This window comes from Euprymna scolopes, chromosome 1, assembly GCF_053919585.1.
Source record: "Euprymna scolopes isolate OS-2025 chromosome 1, ASM5391958v1, whole genome shotgun sequence".
NCBI lineage: Eukaryota > Metazoa > Mollusca > Cephalopoda > Sepiida > Sepiolidae > Euprymna > Euprymna scolopes.
This window is the reverse complement of record NC_136482.1, coordinates 219,667-245,133: the sequence shown is the minus strand read 5'-3', so window position 1 is coordinate 245,133 and position 25,467 is coordinate 219,667. Positions and strand designations below refer to the sequence as shown.

At 37.0% G+C, this 25,467-nt stretch overlaps 1 protein-coding gene across 8 annotated transcripts in view; it reads left to right on the top strand.

Moving 5' to 3' along the window:
* LOC145276480 (tRNA wybutosine-synthesizing protein 4-like) overlaps window positions 1-25,467 on the top strand; it is a 121,620-nt gene that overhangs the window by 47,421 nt on the left and 48,732 nt on the right. For all 8 annotated transcript variants that reach the window (XM_080130674.1, XM_080130814.1, XM_080127952.1 and 5 more), the window contains exons 7-9: window positions 4,214-4,280; window positions 8,483-8,514; window positions 21,203-21,293. In XM_080130674.1, the coding sequence (XP_079986800.1) occupies window positions 4,214-4,280; window positions 8,483-8,514; window positions 21,203-21,293 (190 nt within the window). The remainder of the gene's footprint in view (window positions 1-4,213; window positions 4,281-8,482; window positions 8,515-21,202; window positions 21,294-25,467) is intronic.

Genomic DNA, 25,467 nt, shown 5'->3' with positions numbered 1-25,467 from the left:
CCCAGATATGGCAACAGTATTCCATCCTTGGACGTACTTGGCTTTTATATAGATAGAGAATTGCATCAGTAGTGAGATGACGATGACTGTGACAATTCTTGAAGGTTTTATATTAATGCAGACTGGGAGATATGATGTAACAGTTCTTAACATATATGGAGGAGAGGAGGTACTTCACTTATGATGGTGGGGATGGGAATACATAATACTGTAAAGGGTTATACAAGAGTTCTTATAAGATGATAAAAAACACATTTACCTTTTTGTTGTAAGGAATGACAACACGAGACAACAGTTACAAACATAGTTGGTTTCTTTAATATTCTTCAATCAACCGATTGGTGATGTCAGGAATTCAAACTATTTTCCTCCCTTTGCTTCTAAGGGGCTCTCCTCTTCAACTGACTCTCTCTCATCAACTGACTAACTTCAAACCCTCAGATTCCTATATTGAGAACTCTCCTTTGTTTATGACGTCAAAAGTGTGGTTTTCAAACGTGACTAATTTTCACATGGCTTTACATATGTTTGTCCAAACAGACTTCTGGCAAACAAAAGAATCCTCATTTCTAATTCTAACCTATTTTTAAACAATATATTTTAATTTGCATTGTCCATTCTTTTAACTGACATATTTAATATCCAGATTTCTAAAAGAATGGACAATCAACTCTTTTTCCGACAAAAATATTTAACTATTTCTAATAGAATTAACAATGGACTTAATTTCTAACATTCCATTTTCCATTATCTTTAATACTTGCCTACAGGGTTCGATTCTAGCCTTTTCTTAATATCATTTTCACTTATCTAGTATGTGTTCTTACTTACATGAGAAGGGGACAGCCCTTTCGTATAACACAACAAACAACTCCCTCCCAAATTTCCCTATGCGGAAAGAATCCATGTTCATGATGTCATAAAAAACTTAGACACCTCCAAGGTATTAAGAAATGCTTAGCTGAGCTAGCCCCTATACTTTCCAAACTCTAGAACAAATGCCTTACTGAATCCTGCTTCCCTAATAGCTGGAAGATGGCCTCTGTAGCACCAGTGTACTAGAATTCTGGCGAAAAGACTGACCCTCTCAATTATCACCCTATAAGTCTCCTCCACCTCTTCGCTAAAATCTTTGAGATGCTAATCAAGCACTTGTCCACCTTAGACCTCTGTTATTCCTGATATTTATTAATGACCTCCCTGATAAAATTGAGTCCGAGATGGGTATATTTGCTGATGATACAATGCTCTATAACATGCACAAGGGAAGAACAGATGTACACAAATCCAAGACGATGACTGAATCCTTAGAAAATGACCCCCAGACTGTAGTTGAAATGGGGGACGTAAATAGATGGTGATATTTAATGCTAGTAAGACTAAGCTGCTCTCCTTTAACAATTACAAGAAACGTCTCCGACCACCGATATCCATGACAAATAACTCTCTACCTGAGAATTCTTCCTTCAACCTCCTCAGCTTAATATTTACAGGAAATATGAACTGGAATAAATACATTGAGGACATTGTGAAGACTCCTGCAAGGAAGGTGGGCTCCCTCTATCGTGCTAGAAAACTGCTCACACCTGAGAGCATCCTGTACCTCTATAATGCCACCATTCACCCACGTATGGAGTATTGTTACCACATCTAGACTGGTGCATCTACCACATCTGGATAGGGTTAAAAAAAGAGTCTCCAATCTAATAGGTCCCACTTTGTCAACTAGGCTCCAACCTGTGGCCCATCACTGCAATGTTGCATCCCTGTCTATTTTACAAGTATTTTAATGGAATGTGCTCTGATGAACTCATTGCACTTGTGCCCCTTGACGTACATATTCCTGTTACTATAAACTTTGTCAATCGCTATATTGAAGATTATTAAAATATCAATATTTCACTAAATAGACGTCACAAAAAATTTAAATTGTATCATCAAATGATTGCTTTAAGTTTTGGTTATTTTCCAAGATTTTATTCAAATCTATGCGATATTCACAAAGTTATGGTATTTTATTTATTATCAAGGACTTTATACTGTCGATCGCTTTCTTGCAGATCTCTTACAATGCCAAAAAACGGGCGATTGAAGGTTATCAAAAAGCAAAGGATTGTTACTATATATACAGTATTTCAAAATGCTATGTTGTATTAGATTTCAAACAATCCATTTTATTGGCAAAAAACAGCGTAATATGCTATGTAAAAATACAGAAGATTTGAAACTTGGATACGATAATTATGAGGTACCTTCAATAAGTTTCCAACTTTTTTCTACAAACATTTAAAATTGTTATAGACTCTTGAAAATTCAGTATGTTATTGCTATACATTTTATGAGGTGACTGACTAAATTTTATGATGGTAGAATACTTAACATAATTAAATCCTTCTTAGATAAGAGAAAAATCCAGGTTGTCCTCGACGGTCGTACGTCTAAACAATATAATATAAATGCCGGAGTGCCCCAGGGATCTATCCTTGGTCCTCTGCTGTTCCTGATATTCATAAATGACCTCCCCGACAAAATTGCCTCTGAGATGGGTATATATGCTGATGACACCACACTCTATAGCAGGCACGACAGGAAAACAAATGAACATATATCTAAAGTAATGGCAGAAACACTAGAGGATGACCTCAAATCAGTAGTGGAATGGGGACAAAAATGGATGGTAACGTTCAATGCCACCAAGACAAAACTGGTTTCATTCAATAATTACAAGAAACCTTCTCTACCACCTATAGCAATGGCCAACAACTCTTTAGCTGAGAGTACGTCTTTCAAGCTCCTTGGCCTAACGTTCACAGGAAACATGAACTGGAACAATTACATCGAGGGCATTGCCAGGGCCGCTGCGAGGAAGGTGGGCTCTCTCTACCGTGCTAGAAAACTACTAACACCCGAAAGTATCCTGTACCTCTATAAGGCCACTATTCGCCCATGTATGGAGTATTGCTGTCATATTTGGGCCGGTGCATCGGCTACTAGTCTCTCGCTCCTTGACAGGGTTCAAAAGAGAGTCGCAAATCTGATAGGCCCTAAACTGGCATCTAAACTTCAGCCTCTGTCCCATCGTCGAAACGTTGCATCCCTCTGCCTGTTCTACAAGTATTATAATGGTGAATGCTCTGAAGAACTGCAATCACTTGTGCCCCCACACCGTGAACACCCTCGACAGACCCGACAAGCTGCAAAATCCCACCCCCACACTGTAGAGATCCCTAGATGTAAAAGATCTTTCTACTCCAGTAGTTTCTTCCCCAGAACTGCTAGACTTTGGAATTCCATTCCAGGTCACTGCTTCCCCAACTGTACTGACATGCATAAGTTCAAGTGCAACGTGAACCAACATCTCGCTGCCCTAATCCCTACATAGTACCCCAGTAGATGTTTCCCCTGATAGTAGCCCCCTACACCAAAGTGGCAATGTGCCTTGTTTGGGGTGAAAATGTAATAAAAAAAAAAAAAAAAAAAAAAAAGAACACCAGAGTTGATTGGTCAAATAAAGAATTTCATGAATAAGGACTGTCGTGTAACAATAAGTGCACAGTTTGATGTCAGTGTGAAAACTGTACACACAATTATTCGCAAGAACCTGAAGATGCAGAAGATTTGTGTAAAGTTTGTTCCAAGGATGCTCCATCCTTGTCACAGATTATTTGACCAAGATGGGCATCAAGACAGTTCCTCACCCTCCCTATAGTTCAAACCTTTCTCTCTGTGACTTTGGGTTATTCCCTAAGTTCAAGGAAAACCTTAGAGGTTATTGTTATGAGACAATTGAGATGAAAGAGGCTGTGACGAGGGTCATTGACATGCTCACACAAGAAGACCTCCATGGGGCCTTCCAGAAGTTGTTTAGACAGCACAAGTGCATTGCAGCTGAAGGAGATTACTTCGAAGGGGGCTAGAGTTTCATGTGTGTACTATCTATAAAATTGCTCATACGAAAAAAGTTTGGAAACTTATTTAATGCACCTTATATCATCAAAACCTTCTCTGGCAGGATGTTCCAGGAAGCAGAAACATTGACTGAGGATGTTGCCTTTCTTCTGTTAAAACAAAAACAATGTCACATCTTCTGTGCGTGAATTAAAGACTTTACCAGTCTACCAAATGTCATTAGTGTGTGTGTGATTCAATAAACCTCATGTTTCTCGAGTTTGCAATTGGCCCTCTTCTTGATATCCCATTTTTCTTTTTGTAGTTCTGATGCTGTCATCCAGTGGGCTGCAGAGACATTTACAAATTCTGTATTTGTTGATTACGAACAGGTTAGTTTTGAATGTTAAAAATATCTGCTTTTTTGCCATTTTTTCTTCATTTTTCTTTTCTACCTGAAGTCAAGTTTCTCAAATTTATTTTCTTTTAATTTAATGAAAAAAATTCCATTTTCATCCCAAATAAAACACAGTGCCACTTTGATGTAGAGGGTTACTATTAAGGACATAAGTTGTAAGGATACTATGAAGGGAATTGAGCAGCAAGATGTCTGTTCACATTACACTTGAACTTCTGCAATTCAGTACAGTTGGGAAAGCAGGAACCCAGAAGGGCATTCCAAAGTCCAGCAGTTCAGGGCAAGAAACTATTAGAGTAGAAGGCTTTCTTGCATCTAGAGATCTCTACTGTGTAGGGGTGGGATTTTGCTGCTTGTCAGCTTTGTCGGGGGTATTTATGTCAAAGGGGTACAAGAGCCTGTAGTTTGTCAGAGCATTCACCATTAAAACGCTTGTAAAACAGGCAGAGGGATGCAACATTTCGTCAATGAGGCAGAGGTTTAAACCTAGCTGACAGTTCAGGAACTATCAGGTTGGCGACTCTCTTTTGAATCCTGTCCAGGAGCGAGAGACTAGTAGCAGATGCACCAGCTTAAATGTTACAATACTCCATACATGGGCGAATATTGGCCTTGTAGAAGTACAGAATACTTTTAGGCGTAAGTAACTTTCTATCATGGTAAATAGAGTCCACCTTCTTTGTAGCGGCCCTGGTAATGTTCCAACTCGTGTTCCCTATGAACATTAAGTTGAGGAGTTTGAAAGAAGTACTTTCAGGTAATGTATCTTTAGATATAGCTATTGGTTGTTGGTTGTTTTTGTTATACGGCATATCAACCCTTTTCGGGTTATTTAATGCCGAATCCAAAGATTTTGAAGAAAAAATTTTTAATAGAATATATTTGTTGTTTTCAAGTCGGTTTCTATTTAACCCATAGTTGGAACCCGAACAGGTACTACCACTCCGGGTCAGAGTGAACCTGGGAGCAATGGTAATTAAAGAGTGGCTCCACACTCCCCAAAGCCCGCAAGCTGGGGCCTCACCACTGGATATAGTTTAAGGTCATATCCAGGACCCCCATTGAGGGACTTTTACCCTCTGCAGGGAGGCAGTCGGTGTATTCTAATGCCCCACCGACAGGGCCATAGCTATTGGTGGTTAAGATATTGTGTAATTATTGATGAACAAAAGCTTAGTCTTGGCAGCATTGAATTTGACCATCCCTTTTTGTCCCCCATTCCACTACAGATTGGAGGTCTTTCTCTAGAGTTTCTGTCATTTCCGTAGATATGTGTTCATTCGATTTCCCCTCATGCCTGTTATAGAGCATGATGTCATCAGCAAATATACCTATTAGTGATGGGACGATTCCAATACAATTACCGATTCCATGCTAAATTCCCAATTTCGACACAATTACAGATTCTGATTCTTTATAAATCTCTAATTATTTAACTTTAAGATTGTTATTTTCCCTGATTTTTGTAAAAACACATGTTAAATATGCAGAAATTTTCGTAAACGTCAAAATATACTTGAGCGGGATGATCTAGCGATTTTAGCTTTACTGGTAATTTAAAATCCATAAATATTTATTATTTTATCATTATTACCTGCAATGGAAGATTTGGGTTTAAACAAAATCACATGAAAAAAATACAATTAAAAGAATCTTTTTGGCATCGGAAAATAGTCATCAATTTTTCCAATTCGATACCGATTCTGATATCCCCAAATCTTCCAATTTTTCCAATTCGCGATTCCGATTAATCGTCCCAACACTAATACCTATCTCAGAAAATTTTATCAGAGAGGTCATTTATGAATATTAGGAACTAGCTGGACCCATTAACCAGTGTTGCCCGGTGGTAGCATCCCCCTCCCCCTGCGCAAAAAAATAAAGTATGGTTGATGTTGTTGTAATACAACCACCAACCTCATGTTAAGAACGATAATCGGAATGGACACCCCCAAACTACCTATGTTAAGAACGGCTTTCGGAATAGATACCTCATTTTATGAGTGTGGGTTTGGGTGGTAAGAAATTAGTCCGAAATGTAAGGTATGTAATAATAAAAAACAATATATTTAGCTTTGTGACCTATTTGGGTAAAAAATTAATAACAAACCATAATAATAGTTATAATAGATTAAAGTATGCACAAAGAGTTTTAAACATCAATGGTATTTTCTATTCTGACGTATTTGTGTATAAAATAAAAAAGGACGCGTGAATGAACTGAAGTCAAATCTATCCCCTCTGTCTCTCTCTCTATCGGCAGGATTGTCATTTAGTTGTATGAATACTCTCTAACCCTATATCAAGCAATCAGGAATAAAGTGGATGACATCACAGTGAACATACAGAACGTTTTAACAAGTAAACAAATGAATAATATCAGCTAAGAGTTTGAAATAAAAATAATTTAGAATTTGAAATAAAAATAATTTCTTTACAAATAAGCAGAGAACAGAACTTTTCAATTAAATCAGTGGCTTTTCGTTTTCGTTTCCGCATGAACAATTTTCATTTTGTGTGGTCGCCTTTTAGGCCTTGTTACTCGTTACTGGATTTTAGCGAAGCACAAAAACGATTTAACATACATCTATCTAAAAATTGTGACAATAGCAAATGCAACTAAACAAAAAAAAAAGAAGAAAAATGAAGAATCCAAACTTTTATTCAATGTTTCATAAAAAAATTCTAGACACAAAGTTAAAATTAAAGGTTTAAGAAAATTTCAAGATGTTTTTTTTAATGGTTAAAAATGCTGTTTCAAGGGTTCAAGAAAAAATAAGGAGGAGAATGAAATTAGCATGTAAAAGAAATAATATCCTAAAAATTATGATAAACTGAAACCAGTAGTGATAAAATTCTGTGTATTGTTTATTTCTGGAAAAGTATTTTATCCGGGATTTAAGAATGTTCTGATTTTGTTTATTTGTGAAAAAGTTTTACTTTTAAAATAAAATAAATTATTTTTTTTAAAACTCTTGTATTATTCATTTGTTTACATGGGAAAACGTTCTGTACTTGAGTTATGTTTAAAATAATAGTCTCTATCTTACTCTCTCTCTATCTATGTGTAGGCCTCTCTGTGCATGTGTTTGTGTGCATGTATGTTTAACTAAGTGTGCTGCTTTGTAAATATTTTAATTTCAAACTCTTAACTGATATTATTCATTTGTTTAACTGTGCAAACATTCTGTGTACGAGTTACGTTCAGACCTTCGAAATAACAGTCTGTCTTTCTCTCTATCTACGTGTACGTAGCTCTCTGTGGATGTGTGTGTACACGTATGTGTTTAACTAAGCATGCTGGTGTGCTGAAGAATGGAAAAAAGCAATGGATCTATTTCGTGTTGTAAGGATTGCAAGATGAGTAGTGTGCAAACATTTTTTTGAAAAAGTTTTGTGTGTAAATAATTATGAATAGTCATAATCTGGAATCAGGGATTTGCTTACTCTCAGCCAATGAGATTTGCTGAATTTCTGTAAGGGAGAAATTATTTTTCTAATGGGAAAAGCAAAGGTAATTGTATGAGTTCGTGAGGCAGTTACGTAGGCAGACTGGGTGATAGATGTGTAGTGTTGAGTGGGGTCAGTGGCAGTACTTTTTATAGAGGGAAAATTACGAACTACTTCCTTTGTAGGTCTTCATGATAGTGTTGATGACGCTTCTAGGATGGATAATAGCATTTTATTATAACAAATAAATATGTATGAAACAGCGTTTTACAGTTACATAAGATGGTGGATAATAGTTTAAACATTTTTAATTTGTATGTGGCATCTGTTATTGCAAACTTATGTTAATTTGGTACTGAGGGGAATTTTTGCAATCAAATTATTATATATAGGATAATAAATAGACAATATAGATAATACAAAGCCATATGTTGGTATATGAGAAAAGAAGGCAAGGCTTAATCATAATAGTAACTGATAATAATAAAAATTAAAAAAAAGAATAATGACATATGCAAATTAAATTTTTATGTTGAACATTTTGACCTTCAATTTAATTTATTTGAACACTTGGGAAATTTTACTGATTTTGTCACTACTCCAGCTATAATCTAGGATGAACGCCATTAATGAGTTTCTCTGCCTCTCCTTAGATTTCAAGCTCCTTTGTCTCTCCTCTTATTAATAATTTCTTGATGCCTATCATTTTCAATTTTATTCTTTCAGACAAATCCTGATACAGCATTTGGATCAGTAATGTAAGTATTTATCATATAAGTATCTATAGATTTTTTTTGATCTTCTATTCATTTAATATTTTTCCCTTGTGCAAGGGTCAGACATTTCCTAATATTATGCATGCTCAATCTCCATTTCTAACAATTCAGCTGGTAAACTATTTCTTGATTCCATTCTGAGTAGTCTTGGCTAATCACTTCTTTTCTTTGGCTGGCCAACCTTCATACAAGTTAAAGATCCACAATTCTGCAGTGGTTGATCTAGGAGAATGAACACTCCAAATGACAATACAAACATGACTGATTCGTCTTAAGAATAATCTCCATGCTGGGAAAATAGAGTGTTTTCAACATCTCTATCTTTATCTCTCTAAATGTTTATATATATATATATATATATATATATAGAGAGAGAGAGAGAGAGAGAGAGAGAGAGGAAATTTATTTCTGTGAGTCCAGAATGAATTCAATTTAATAATAAATAAATTTCCTATATACTGCTCTGGCTACACATTGAGCACTCTCGTTTGGGTTTTTTCACCACTGAAGAAATATATATATATATATATCATAATAGTAACTGATAATAATTATCAGAAGACCGTTGGTGTTCCCTGATAGCTATATATGCTCCGACTATGACAAACTCTCAGGAAACTATTGATATATTCTACCATCAGTTAGACAGTACACTTGCATCCGTACCAAAATCGGATAAGATCATACTCATGGGAGACTTTAACGTCAGGGTAGGACAGGATTATATCACCTAGCCCAGAGCACTAGGGAAGTATAGATGCGGGAAAGTCAACTCAAATGGGGAGCTCCTCCTTCACTTTGCACTGAGCATCAGCTTTGCATCACAGCTTTGCATCACCAACACCTTCTTTAAACACAAGCCTGTTCACAAGAACTCCTGGATGCACCCTAGAAGTAAACATTGGCACGTCATTGACTTCGTCATCACTCGTCAACGTGACCTCCTAGCTATCCTGGACACGAAAGCAATGAGGGGAGCAAACTGCAACACTGACCATATTATGATCCGGACACAAGCGGGATTCAAACTGAGACGCAAAATAAAGACCCCCCCCCCTTTAAGAAGCTGGATGTCAACGGCTTGAAACGTCAAAATGTAAGAGAAGAGCTGGTGAATGCTCTCAATGAGAGACTTGCTGAACCAACCGATGTAAACTCAGATTGGCTGTCCTTCAAAGAAACTGTTTATGAAACATTCAAAGAGTGCCTCGGGCTGGTTGGGAAACGCCATGAGGACTGGTTTGATGAGAACTGCGAAGAAATCAAGCAACTCATCAACCAGAGAAATGCTGCAAGAAGTTCAATGTTGTTCAGGAACACTAGATCGATCAAAGCAAAGTACGCTAAGGCAAACAGCAAGCTCCAGAGCAGATGTAGGGAACTTAAGAACACTTGGTGGATTGCTAAGGCTGCTGAACTACAGATTCTGGCTGACACCAATGACATGAAGGATTTCTATGGGAGTATGAGAGCAGTCTGGGGCCCAAATGTGAGCCATCCCGATCAACTACTTGCAAGCGACAATTCCACTCTCCTCACTGAGAAATGCGAGCTTCTGAAACAATGGACTGAGCAGTTCAAAACATTGCTAAACGAGATGCCAGACATTGATGAACAAGCAATAATCAACCTGGAGCAGTTCCCAACACAGCACTGGATAGACAGATGCCCTGACTCAGATGAAATCTGCAAAGCAGTGCTGATATTACAGGATGGCAAATCAGCTGGGTCTGACGGCATATACCCTGAGATCATCAAGCGAGGAGGACAAAAACTACTTAGCACTCTCTGCATGATCATACAGAGTGCCTGGACCACTGCAACTGTCCCTCAAGATTGGAAAGACACACAGCTAGTGACCATATTCAAAAAGGGAGGTCGCAGGTTGTGCGATAACTACAGGGGTATATCACTGCTCTCAGTCCCTGGGAAAGTGTTTGCTTGTGTTCTCCTGAACAGACCTACAGCGCACGCTGAAACCTTGCTACCTAAGGCACAATGTGGATTCCGTGCAAATAGAGGCACAGCGGATATGATCTTCTCACTCAAACAGATCCAGGAAAAGTGTGTGGAGCAAAATATGTGGATTTTGGGAAGTCTTGCTAAAGCTTGGCTTTCCTGCACACCTCACCAGCTTCACAGGGCTGCATCCTCACTCCAACCCTCTTCTCACTCTACCTGTCAGTTGTGCTTCAGCATGCCTTTAGAAATTGTGATAAGGGTGTTTTTATACGATCTAGGCCGGGAGCAGACCTTTTCAATGTCAATGCATACAAATCTGCAAATAGAACAACAAAGATACTCATACGGGAGCTCATGTTTGCTGATGATACCGCATTTGTAGCGCATAGTCACGACGATGCTCAGGACATAATAACTCACTTCGCAGGATCAGCCAGGGCCTTCAGATTGAAGATTAACATCAAGAAAACCGAAATGATGTACCAACAATTTCCTGGATCACCAGCAACAAGCTAGCCAATTAAGATTCAAGACTAGGAGCTTTACAATGTCAGCAAATTCAAATACCTTGGGACCACGGTCATGAACAACAACAAAATGGACGAGGAGATTTCTACAAGAATGGCTAACGCCTCCATATCCTATGGAAAACTCAAAAAGAAGGGCTGGCAAAATAAAGACCTGACTGAGAACTAAATGCTTGGTATACCGCACCATCGTCCTCTCATCACTCTTATACGGGGCAGAAACTTGGCTGTGTGCAAACTGGTAGCCCGCAAGCTCAACACCTATATGATGAGACACCTCAGGCAGATTTTAAATGTCAATTGGTATGATTTTGTCAGCAACAAGGAGATCCTATCACAAGCCAACCTCCCAAGCATGTATGACCTGCTCATCTGAAAAAAACCTGAGATGGGCCGGGCATGTAAACAGAATGGAAAACTCCCGATTACCAAAACAGATACTGTTTTCACAACTGGAGGATGGGGTATGAGGCATAGGCAGACCTAAGCTCAGGTTTCGCGACACCGTCAAACGAAATCTAAAGGACCGGTTGATCCCTGCTGGAAGCTGGCAGACCCTCAGTCGCAACCGTGACAAGTGGGGAATGATGGTTCACAGGAAGTCGTCTTCGGACACGAAGGACAGCACATGATGATGATGATATATATATGAAATAAGAATTATAATTAAGTTTACCAAGATAATCCAAGATAGCGAACCTAAAATATATTATAAATATTAAAGAGTTAATATTTATAAAATAATCTCAACCAGATGAAAAAGCTCAATAAAACCAAATAAGAAATAGAGCTTATAATAAGAACAAGTAGTTAATAAAACATGGTAAACACTTTGAAAAAGAGTTAAAAACATATTTAATTTTTAATTTTAAAAGGGAAGCACAAAATAAGTGGACAGGACTATCCACTTATAAACTCTTGAAAATTTAGTATGTTACTGCTATACACCTTATGAAATGACTGACCAATTTGATATTTGAAAATATGATTTCATGTTCAAATGAACTGCTACAGCAGGAATTGGAATACACCCTACTAAAGCCTGATTGTAAATTTCAAAAATGCAATCTGGATGTGAGGACAGCTTAGAAGAATGATATGCAATAAAATTCTGTTTTAAACTTGGAAAAAATGCCATAGAAACGTATGAAATGCTTTGGACTGTATTTAGATCATCTTGTATGAATCGAGCTTCAGTTTTTGAGTGGCATAAGAAATTCAAGAAAGGCAGGGAGTCTATGAGGGGTGATTGAAGAACTTTCTTGAGATGAGGATATTTCCTTAGGAATCTTTTATTTCAGTCGACTGTTGATTGGCCATCGACAGCAAAGAGGTAGGTGATGGACGGGGTAGAGGAAATGGAAGAAAGCCCCCCCCCCCTCCGGCGCAACTGGGTAGCTTTCGGAAATGTGATTTTTGATGGAGACAAAAGGATCGTTTCCAAATTTTTGTCTCCACATAAATTCAAGTAAATATGTACCCGGAAGCTCCCGGCTGGTCCTGCATTCTTGCTTGTTACACTGTTTTGACCCAGAGCAGTTCAAGGATTCTCCCTATATTATATGTTTTCTTCAGTTAAATAGAGATTCATCAATTTCTGCAGTGGGTACTCGTGCAGAGAGTAATCCGTGCTGAAATAATGTTATTATTTAAAAAGCCATTCTTAACATACGGAGGGGAGGGTGTTTTGTACCTATTCTGTACTTTAGCCATACAATTGAATAAAAAAACATATCATAAAACTTTAATTAAACGTGGAAATACGATTTAAAAAATAGCGCGGATCACTCTGTATTAGCACCTTACAGTGTGCCCTGGGCCTCCAATCTGCCGGGGATTCCTCAGGAAATACTCCTGACAAATTTCTCTCAGGAAGTTTACAATTGGTGAATGGTGCACCTCATTCTTTGGGAAAGCAATTTCATTTCCTGACAATATGAGATTGTCTGCATCAGCATTTCCATTTGTTTTTCTAGCATGCACAGATTTATTTCTGTCATTTTTTTCTGTTTGGCAAGTCTGAAAATATAGTTGTTTGTCAGCTTTTTTTGGGGTTTAGTCGATTTCTTCCAATTCGGATGTCATCTGCTTTCATTTACATATCGCTTTTTCATTGGCTAATCAAACTCCCAGAAATTAAAGTACAAAAAAAAATTTCAAAATAAATAAACCATTAAAAATAACTAATCATAAATTAAAAAAATTACTAAAATCATTAAAAAAAAACTTTTTAAAGTCGAATTAGCGTTTCAATATTTGAACAATGCTTGGTTATCACGATGTTTGCCGGTCTCGCCCGATCCGGGCTTGACGGGAAACCATGAGAATTCGGGTCAAATTATGCAAGAGTACCAAAAAATAATTAATTCGTAGCTACAGCGAAATCCTTCTTAGTCCATCAAAAATGTATTAAACACAACAATGTTGAAGGGTATCTATCTACTCTAAATTTTCATAGTATATGATGATTCCCTCTTGTCAATGTAAACATATGAGCTCCGCCACAGCAACTAAATTGTTTGGGAATCCACACAAATGATTTGGTTATAGTGGTGAAGGCTTTGTTTTGAACGAACCACACTTTTTGGTACAACTGCTGGGATATGCATGTTGTGTGTTTGACAACATAAATGAATGAAAATAAATACAGAGTTTATATGTATATATGTTATATTACAAAACTGAGAATATGGAAGCAAGAAAGGAACAAACAAAAAGGTTGAGTTTAAGCCTTTTATTTAATGATAAAATGATCGTGTCGGAATGTTCTGGCGGTGGCAGTGGGAATGCTGGTCAGGTGTTAAGTCGGTGATGATCTGGTGTTGGGGCAGGCTGAGGCGGGGGCTGCAATGTCAGGAATGTGGCTTATGTGTTCTCGTGTTTGGGATACAGGTGTGGTGATGGCGGAAGAGGAATAATCCTAATAGCAGGTGTTGCTGTAGAGAGTTGGTCACAGTGGCTTCTACTATTAGCAGGACAAACCTCGGTGTCTGGTGAGTTGTGGTGATCTGGCGGCAGCGGTGGAAGAGAGATAGTCCTTAAGGCGAGCGAGATTGTGGTGGTGCGGTAATTGTAATAGTTGTTATTGCTGGCGAGGGGTTAACAGCTGCTGGCTGGTGATGGAGCAAGATTCACAGCTTGATACGCTGAGCTGATCTGATCTCTTGTCCAAAAAGCTGTCATTTTATACTGGTGATGCGGACGTAGTTGTAGACAAAGAAGGCTTTTATCGTTGGTCATCGTTTTCGCTTTTTATTTGTGTTTGTTTTTGTGTTTTAATATATTGTAGGGAATCGTCTGCTTAATGTTTGTATACATGTATTATATATTTAAAGCTAAGAAGTTGTGAATCTGTTCTAGTAGGTGTTGTACTGTTGCAGTGTTTTTTGAGATAATTATTCGTCTTTATATGCTGCTGGAGTTGTGTTTGCTGTGATGTTTGTGTTTTGTATTTTGATTTTTCTTTTGATGTATAGCTTCCTCTTGCGGTTTTCTTTGTTGAAGTGAGGTGCAAGTTATTCCATTGATGTGTGTACATAAAAAAAAATGGGATTTTAAGTTATTCTGTGTGTTTAGTGTGATTGTTTATGTTGTGTCGACGAACAGAGTTCGTCTTAGCGTCGCCATTATTGTCACTGTCGCCGCTTCTGCTGGTTTCTAGTTTATTCATGTAAATATGAAGGGATATGCGATATAACATATATACATACAACCGTAGATTTTATTTAAAACAAGAATGGAGATTTAAACATTTCTTTTACAGACAATAGTTTTTGGTAAAAAATGCATAAGACCAAATGTGTATTGTGTGCGTTTGTTGATCTCTGTCAGTCATGTGTGGACTGAGATGAAATATTTGTATAATGTTGTTACCAAGGTAATTCATGGATTATAGAGTTTGTTTGTTTATGATTTTGCAATGTTTGACTTATCCCAATAAGGCTGGATGGTATGCAAAAGTTTGTTTCATTACAGTATCGATTTGCATGTGTAAAACCACACTTTGAATGCATGACATACTGCTGTTACTGTCGCATGGCATTGGGGAAAGAGAGAGAGAGACAAGAGGAAAAAAGGAAGTTAGCATCGACGCCTGTATGCCAGAGGTGGAGTCTAAAGGGCAATAATTGCCTATTCTTTCCCTTTTAAAAATTGTCTGTGTGTTTGCTTTGCGTGAAGCTATTCTGCAAACTAGTTTTTAAACTAATGTATCTCTACACAACTGCTAAATTAATTAGCTTACTGTTGCCAAAAATTTTTTTTTTTTTTTTTTTTTACACAGTGATCACCACTTATCAAGGCCCGGAAGCCACTCAGGGATAAGGGTTATTACAAGTACATTACGTTAGTGAGGAGATTTGCTGAAATGTTTACTTAAGGGGGCGGTTCATTAGGAATTTGTTAACATTGGACTTGAAGACATCCAAGTTGTAGTCCGGAGGGAAGCAGGCAGACGGAACAGAGTTCCACAGGCGTGGAGTTCTAAGAAAGAAGCTTTGTTCATGGAATCTGCGTTTTGATTTAGGCACAGATATAGAGTGGGGGAAATTTTTCACAGTGGATTCAGCTAGACGGGTGTTTTTCGTGAAAGATTGGCGAGGGGGGACCAGAGATTGGAGTTCAGACGAGCATCTGCAAAAAAAAAAAAAAAAAAAAAAAAAAAAAAAAAATAGGGTAGATCATGGCCTACTAATAAACATGGCCATGTATGTATCTTGCATTTTTACACCAGTTTCTAACTGGCTGATTGAAATTAAAAGTTGATTAACAAACTGAAAGTAATTTACAATTAACAAATTGACCGCTTAGGAAATTAAAAAATTTAAAAGGAGCATAACTTTAAGAATTATGTTTTTTGAACATAAATAGATAATTTATAAATTTCAAAAAAATTTATTAGAACATATTTTAATTTCTAAACCTGTTTTCAACACTAAAATTCATGTTTACACTTAAAAATAATAATACCATAAATAATTAGCGATTAAGAGTGATCTTTCTTGATGATTTTCTATTTCGTAAGCAATGTTTGGTTTCTTAAAATTAAAATACATCAGACAATAAGTATAATAGTTGAAAGACACTTTAATCCTTGGTTTTTTAGTAAAAAATATATTTGGATCTATCATGTTCTTATTATGGTTAAGTAATTTGTTTGTAGCTTGTTTGGGGTGAAAATGCAATAAAAAAGGTAATTTTTCATAGTTACAAAGAAATCCTTCTTAGCCCTTCAAAATCAGCTTTAGTCTCAGTACATCTATTACATTGGTAGCTATGGAAAAAGTGATTTCTGTGTGCGATGGCAGCAACACATTCTGGGAAGAACCATGGCTAGCTGTTTGGTTTTTGTTGGAATTTTTTAGATGGTATGAATTGATCTATACCTACAATTAACCATTCGGTCAGACCTGATACTATAGAGGACGCATTCTTTTTAAACATGGAATGCAAAGGTAGATCAGATATGAATGTACGGAAGCTATTTCAGTCAGCCATAGAGTATCGATATACTGTACGGTGGAGAGGTACGTCTGAAGACTTATTACATTTCATTTTTATCTTAACTGGTACAACTGAGTGGTCAGAAGATCCTAGAGGAGATAGAACGGAAAATGAAAATAGCTCAGGGCAAGTTGTGAGAAAAAGGTCTAGAAGGCTTGCATACTGACCATTAGTATCGGGCACAGGAGTGGGTCTGTGAACAATCTGAATGAGGTCATAAGAAATAGAGAAATCATGACAGAACCTCTCCTCATCGTTTGAGTGGGTCAACCATTCCACATTGTAGACATTGAAGTCACCACAGATGTGAATGTTAGCTGAAGGATGAGCAGGCAAGATATACTCTTAAAGATAGTAACTCCGCTGTTGTGGGAGCGATAGAGGCCAATTATAAATGCGGTGGTGTAAGCAAGTGCAACCCGGAATATATAGGGTAAATTAGGGTCTTCTCTGGAGCTATCCCTACCACATTGAAAGCCATCTTTAATGTAGGCACATATTCCATGTCCATGGCGATCTTGGAGGTCAGATTTAGATGTTAAGTTAGAGTATCCTTTAATTATGAACTCATCTAGGGAAATAGTTGGCTCAATGCCAGTTTTGCTTAGGAACAATGTGTCCAGTTTTGTTCTGAAATTGGGTTTCAACCTCTGGAAGGTTGGAACGTAGACCCCTGATGTTGGAGAAGGAGACATTATTGTAGGGATCTACATTGGAAGATGGGGTTCTAGGTTTAGAATATATATATATATATTTTCATTGCATTTTCACTCCAAACATAGTGTTCACATAGTGCCACTTTGATGTAGGGGATTACTATCTGGGACATAATTTGCAAGGATTCTGCATTTTATCTTTTCTGTCATCGTTCAGTGAGGGACAACTTCTAAACTGAGGAAATTTTTGTTATAATCTAGAGTGATCATTTTTGGAGAGCTGGATTTTCCCCACCTCATGAATGGGAGCAATCTTTATTGATATCTCTTTAATTCTTCCACCAAGGCACACCACTGTCATGCTGCTCTCCATAACATTTCAGGTTCTACATCAGTTTGCCTGCCATGGATGGCCTTACCAGATTACCGGAGACTATATTCTCATTCTACCACAATTTAGGTCTGAAATCAGTCTCTTTCATCTGACAGTATAGCCTAATGAAGCAATTCTGGACTGCTGTCACCCCCACACGAACTATGATGTGGGGTTGATATTTGCAGTGTTAAATATATCTTGGCAAGATCATCTCATGAAGCAGTAACTTTATTGCAACCTACTATCATCAAGGGGCCATGTCTATGATTTGTCATGCCAGAGGAGCAAGCAAGAGCTAGGGAGAAATATATCACTGTGGACTTCACGGTATGGGCGCACGAGGCTAGGCCAACCTAGATCCACGTACATCCAGCAAATTGCACATGATGCCAATTGTGATACCGAAGATCTGAGATAGCTGATGGGAGAAAGGAAAATCTGGAGAGAAAGAGTCACATTGATTTGAGCCCCCGACTGCTCTCATACTCCCATAGAAATCCTTCATGTCATTGGTGTCAGCCAGAATCTGTAGTTCAGCAGCCCTAGCAATCCACCAACTGTTCTTAAGTTCCCTACATCTGCTCTGGAGCTTGCTGTTTTCCTTAGCATACTTTGCTTTGATCGATCTAGTGTTCCTGAACAACATTGAACTTCTTGCAGTATTTCTCTGGTTGATGAGCTGCTTGATTTCTTCGCAGTTCTCATCAAACCAGTCCTCATGGCGTTTCCTAAGCAGCCCGAGGCACTCTTTGAATGTTTCATAAACAGTTTCTTTGAAGGACAGCCAATCTGAGTTTACATCGGTTGGTTCAGAAAGTCTCTCATTGAGAGCATTCACCAGCTCTTCTCTTACATTTTGACGTTTCAAGCCGTTGACATCCAGCTTCTTAAAGGAGGGGGGTGTCTTTAATTTGCGTCTCAGTTTGAATCCCGCTTGTGTCCGGATCATAATATGATCAGTGTTGCAGTTTGCTCCCCTCATTGCTTTCGTGTCCAGGATAGCTAGGAGGTCACGTTGACGAGTGATGACGAAGTCAATGACGTGCCAATGTTTACTTCTAGGGTGCATCCAGGAGTTCTTGTGAACAGGCTTGTGTTTAAAGAAGGTGTTGGTTATGCAAAGCTGTGATGCAAAGCTGATGCTCAGTGCAAAGTGAAAGGAGGAGCTCCCCATTTGAGTTGACTTTCCCACATCTATACTTCCCTAGTGCTCTGGGCTAGGTGATATAATCCTGTCCTACCCTGACGTTAAAGTCTCCCATGAGTATGATCTTATCCGATTTTGGTACGGATGCAAGTGTACTGTCTAACTGATGGTAGAATATATCAATAGTTTCCTGAGAGTTTGTCATAGTCGGAGCATATATAGCTATCAACAAAGCTAGTCGGAGCATATATAGCTATCAGGGTACACCAACGGTCTTCTGATAATTGTCAAGATATATTTAACACTGCAAATATCAACCCCACATCATAGTTCGTGTGGGGGTGACAGCAGTCCAGAATTGCTTCATTAGGCTATACTGTCAGATGAAAGAGACTGATTTCAGACCTAAATTGTGGTAGAATGAGAATATAGTCTCCGGTAATCTGGTAAGGCCCGATCAGATAGATAGGTAGATAGATATCTCTGAAAAATATAGATGTTGCTGAAATATAATTATCTTTCTGGTGATGAAAAGACAATGTGTGCTGATGGGTTTGCTAGATTGCCACTTTTATGCTTGTTAATAATAAATAACATGCTATTGGTTGAAAGATGACATTCCTGGAAATACACTATGACCATGTGTGCTAAAAATAGCAACAACCTTTTTTTCAACAGCAAAGATAAAATACAGAACTATATTTTTCACAACGAAACCAAATAACAATTTTTGTGGGCGGTGGAAACTAATATATACATTTCTGGATTTAGATATAAAAATTGAGGATGGAATTTTTCTTTATAAAATATTTGATAAAAGAAACGCTTTCCCCTTTAAAATAGTACGTATGCCCCATAAGGATAGCACCTGTCCCGTTTTTGTGTTTTATGGAACCATTATGTCAGAGTTTTTGAGAATAGCTCGCGTTACTCTAAAATTAACAGATTTTATACCACCAGTTTCTAGCTTAGTAATAAGGATGATAAAACAAGGTGGAGATAAAAATAAAATATTTAAACAGTTAAACAAAGCATTTGTTCGTTATCCTGATGCTTTTGAATCGTTTAAGATAAACCAGATTATATTGATAAAGGAAATCCAAAACTATATTAGCAATGTATAAATGTATTTATAATTACATATAATAAATTTATATAGTTAAAAAAAAAAAAAAAAAAAAAAAAAAAAAAAATGTATATATGTAAAAATAAAATATTTTTAACCTTTATATATCTAATTTTAAATAAATAAGAATGTAAATATACAAACTACTAACTATAGTGGGGGTGATAAGTAGTTAAATGGATTAATCCAAATCTTATAAATACAAGAATGATAAATTAAAAAATTAAAAAATGTATCCATTTTAAATGTGGAAATTGATGAATCGCACAGGTAAGAAATTCATTTTTATACTATGAAAAGGTTAGTAATTACAATTAAGAATAGGAAATTGGGGAAAAAAAATTTTTGTAACTTGTCTTCTTCCTAAGATTAAGGGTGGTGGTGTTTGATCAACACTGCTGGGGAGCCATGATGTAATACACTGTTTTGTTTTTAAATCCCCGAAACAGTGTTTCATGGTAAACAACTGATGATCCCTTAAAAAATATAAAAATTGGTATTATAGTAAATTTGAGAGTTGATGCAGTGATTGCAGGTGATTAAATGACTTACTGACTAGATGTTTTTTTTGATGAATGATAAAAAATAATTTTTTGTGTGGTTTCAAATGTTAAAAACTTCAAAGACTATATATATATATATATATATATATATATATGCAATAAACACCACAGACATTTTTGCATGTAAGCAATCCTATTTTAAATTCATTACAGCACCCTGTTTGTTTTTCAGCGCTAGTCGACTGTCATATGAACAGCTTTCAATGAAGCAAGCGGCTTTTACAATGAATCCTCAGAATGACAGAGAGCAAGGAGCCTCTCTAACAGCGATTTTGACATGCCCAGTCAAGTGGATTGAGACGAAAGGCATCTTCTGCAGCTTCCAGTGACTCCAGCTTACTCCTCCAGTGACTCCAGCAGCTCTCCAGCTTACTTTTGCAACATCCAACTATCTTCACCTGTGCTTGTTGACATCCAGCTACCTGTTCCAGTGTCCACTGATGTCTGACTACCAGTGCCAGATCCTGTTTATATGACTTTGGTCCACCTGAGGTGCATCATTTTACTTCAGGGACACAATAATTCTAACAGCGCGAGATGCCTTGGCTGATCCTGTATTCGTTGACATACATTTTACCTTTTTTCTTGGTAAAGCAATTAAACATGATATCCTATCATCTTTAATTGAACATCTGTGTTTGTCATCCTTCTTTGCTAGTGCTGTCACTTTCCTTGCCTTATAACTACTTTATTAGTTGTATGGTTGATTGGCACCTTCACGACTTTTGACCCTCTGCATCATGTTAATGCTAAATTTTTTAAAGAGGATCTGATTTTTATTACTCATCTGAAAGTATTTTTTTTATTTCAGGACAAGGCACTTTGAAAGCAATGGATCCCAACTGAAATGTATCAATACTTATTGCAATATTCAGTCGCACAAAGAACGGTTTCTGAAATTGGTAAGTTCTCCACATTTTTTTTTAAATCTATGAAAAGCGGATTTCTGTGGATGGTTAAAAAAAAAAAAATCAAGAGCCAACGATGCCACGATTCCAACATGCTACGTTTTGCTATTAAGAACTTCTCAACTGCAAAACATGATGCACAGCTGACATAACTCTCTGCTTTAATAGTCAAGTCCAGAAATCCACATCTTTTGAAAAATCAGGCTCTTTTATATCCAACTGGAAGCATCTCGTGCATATCGAACAAGAATATAAAAAGGCAGCCATTTCTTTTTTTTTCTTCACTCCTGTCTGCACGAGATCTTATAGCTTGCCAAAAGAACAGGTTTGTCACAAATAAAATCATTTAATCACACCATGTACATAGCTACAACTTCCCATGAGTTATCTGATTTGTGGTGGAAATCTGCTTTTTTTTTTATAAATAAAAAAATAGCTTATTTTTTGCCAAATCACTAGGATTTTATAAAAGGTTAGGCTTACTCTTACTAGTAATAATAATAAACAAAAATAAAGGAAAGAATAATCATGTAGGCAAAAGAAAATTTCCATGAGTAAAAAAGAACTTTAATCGTAATAGTAACTGATGATAATAAAAGGAAAGTATAATCACATCAGCAAATTCATTTTTTAAAAAATTTTTCTGCTGATATTTGACTGAATTTTACTTCTCACCTTCCCCCTACTCTTGTTTTATATTTCTTTCTCTTTTCCTGTTTTTCTCTTTTCCTCTCTCCATTTGCCTTACCGTCCTTTTCCTTCTAATGGCAGTTCTCCCTGATAACTGAAAATGTTAATTTTGCTGTGATGGCTAGGACTTCAAATGATTCATGAACAATACTACTTGTCTCAACCAAAAATCGCTCTGTGTGTGTATATATATATATATATATATATATATATATATATATACACACACAGAGCGATTTTTTTTACTAATATACCTTTGGATGAAACCATTGGTATTTGTGCTGACTATTTATACCGTGGCCCCTTAAAATCTCCACAATTTCCTGAACGAATTTTCGTTGAACTGATGGAACTTGCTACTAAATCAGTCTCCTTTAGTTTCAACAACATTATGTACCGTCAAATTGATGGGATATCTATGGGTAGCCCTCTTGGTCCTTCGTTAGCCAACATTTTCGTTGAATTTTTGGAAAACGAATTATTTTCCAAAATTACTAAGCCAGCATTCTACATACGCTACGTTGATGATACTTTTGCATGCTTTCCCTCTCGGAGCGAAGCTGAACAGTTTCTTCGTCTTCTTTGTAACCTGCATCCATCTTTACAATTTACTATGGAGGTTGAAGACTGTAGCTCTCTCCCATTCCTCGACGTTCGTGTTTCTAAAGTTGGTACTACGTTTGAGACCTCTGTTTATAGAAAACCTACATTTACAGGGCTCTATCTTAATTGGTTTTCTTTTGCCCCTCAGTCTAGAAAAATAAACCTCATTAGCGCTCTTACGCATCGTGCACTTATGATTTGTTCACCAAACCGTCTTGATACGGAACTTGGTGAAATCATAAATATTTTTCTTAATAATGGATATCCCATTAATATAATAAAATCTACTATTGAACGTAAAATTACTACATTTAATAGTGGTAAACATATTGGTCCATCACGTTGTCCCATTTATCTAAAATTACCATGGTTGGGTCCTGATGGCCTTCATATTGTTAAAAGGATTTCTTCTGCTACTCAACGTTGTTTTCCAGCTACTATGCTTAGAGTAGTTTACACAACTCGAACCTTTTTCTCTTCTTTTCGTAAAGATGTTTTGCCAACCATTCAAAAGAACTCTGTTGTTTATAAATTCGTTTGTCAGTGTGGAGCTGACTACGTTGGCAAAACATCCCAAAGATTAGAAATGAGAATATCCCAACATATCCCTCGGGATATTCGACTACACCAGGTTTCGAGAACATCCGGGCACTCCCAAGCTCATGAGTCCGCCATTGGCAATCACCTGTTGAGTATAAATAGGTGTGCCGATCAATATTCCGATGGGTGGTTTTCTGTTTTATACAGTGCTAGGTCGAACTATCATCACAATATCATTGAGGCGTTAGTTATTAACAACTCTCGACCTAGCCTGTGTAGACAAAAGATTCTGAAACATCAGTTGGAGATATTCATTGATTTAAAACCACCTGAACAGTGAGAATTTTTTTTTTTTTTTTTTTTTTTTTTCACTGTTCTTCCAACTGAAACCAAAATTCCCCTCTTCCCTCATTCGTTTTCTTAGTTTTTAATTTATCATTCTGACGTTTCCTCTTAGAGGGTCAGACGATAAGGCCTTAAGGAAATTTTAATTTCACCTGCCCATTTCTTGTTTTTTGGTATTTAAATTAAATTATGTTTCCTCTGAAATTTCTCCTTCCATTTTGTTGTACCAAAAATTTACTTATATATATATATATATATATATATATATATATATATATATAATCACTTGAGTTGTTTTTCGGTATTGCTATTGCTGCTACTATTTTCTTCACACTCACACAGGAAGCTGTTTGGAAATTTATCATTTCGTTTTTTTTTGTTTTTTTTTTGCCATTGGCTACTTACATCGCTATTAAAAGCAAGTGCTAAATATTAGGTTGTCCCAAAAGTTTGTAAACACTGGCAAAAATTTTTAATTTTACTCGCCAAGTAATAACAAAAAGAAAACAAAGAAACTAATTCTCAAAATAAAGACCATTGTTTTCCAAGACTTTCTGCCATTGATCTGCAAGTTTTCGGATCTGATCAAAGTGCCATTCAGCCAGCTTCGGATCAAAAAATTCTTGACACGCTTCCTTGACTTCATCAAACGAGTTGATGGAGCACAGTGAGGACTGTAGGGTGGATGTGGCAGAACCTCAACGCTACCCAGCTCTTCAAACTTGTCTGACAGTGTATGACTTGGCATTGTCCTTCTGTATCAAAGCATGCTTTCAGTTGATGAGAGCTGGGTATTTTTTGGCGACTTACATCCCTGATAAAAGTAAGTGGTAAATGTTAGGTTGTCCCAAATAAAATTCGACCTTGCTTTGAAATGAATAAAATTATGTCCAATATTATTTGTTCCTGGGCCCCACTCTCTTCCTGATGTCCCAAATCACATCCTAAGATTATTTGTAAACATTTATGCTGAAAACACTACCATCTTTTACAACACTTCAAAGACTGTAAATAACCAAGATCTCTGATTCTCTCTCCTCTCATCTTGAGCATGTGGTGCAATGGGGAAAGGGGTGGCTGGTTAATTTTTATGCATCTAAAACCAAGCTTCTATCTTTTTAATGTCAACACTCTGACCCCTGTCGCACCAATTAAAATGGATGGCTCTTGTCTTGAGGAAGCTCCATGTTTTGACAAGCTTCTAAGTTTGACTTTTACTCCTGATCTGAAATGAAACAAATACATCAAATCCGTTGCCAAGGTCACTAGAAAAATAGTTGGATCATTCTACCGCTCCACTAGATATCTCATTGCTGATGCAATTCTTTACCTGTATAAGAGCCAAGTATGTCTTAGGATAGAGTACTTTTGCCATATCTGGGCAGGAGCTACCTGAATCACTTATCTTGCCTTGACAGAGTTCAAAATAGACTTTGTAGCCTAGTAGGGGATGCCTTTTTCTCTTTCCTGCAACCTGTTTTGCACAGAAGAGACAATGCAAGCCTGTTTGATCTATTGTTACTTTCATGACACTCAAATCCACGGTCCCTTCTTGCCAAACTTTCATCTAGCTGAAACCACTCTTATAATTTTCCTCACTCTTTATCTATGACTAAATCTAAGGTAGATTCAATAAAAAAAAGCTTTTTTCATAGAACTGCACACCTGTGGAACTCTTCTGTTTGCTTGCTTTCCAACTGACTACAATATGGTCGTCTTCAAGTTCAACGTAAACAAGTTCTTAATCAGCCATCCCCTTAAGTAATCCAATTTACCAAATTTTCACTAGTAATGATTACAGGGTGGAACAATAAAAATGTCACCCTAAGGAAAACAACACTACAACTTTATTTTAAAACTTTTATTGAAAAAATCAATTCAGGTAACTTGATTATGTAGTACCTATTTACTATGCCTCCCCACGGGACAGAGTTAGACACCAGGGTCGTTTTTTAACGTGGAGAAAAGGTACAAAAATAAAAATTGTCTC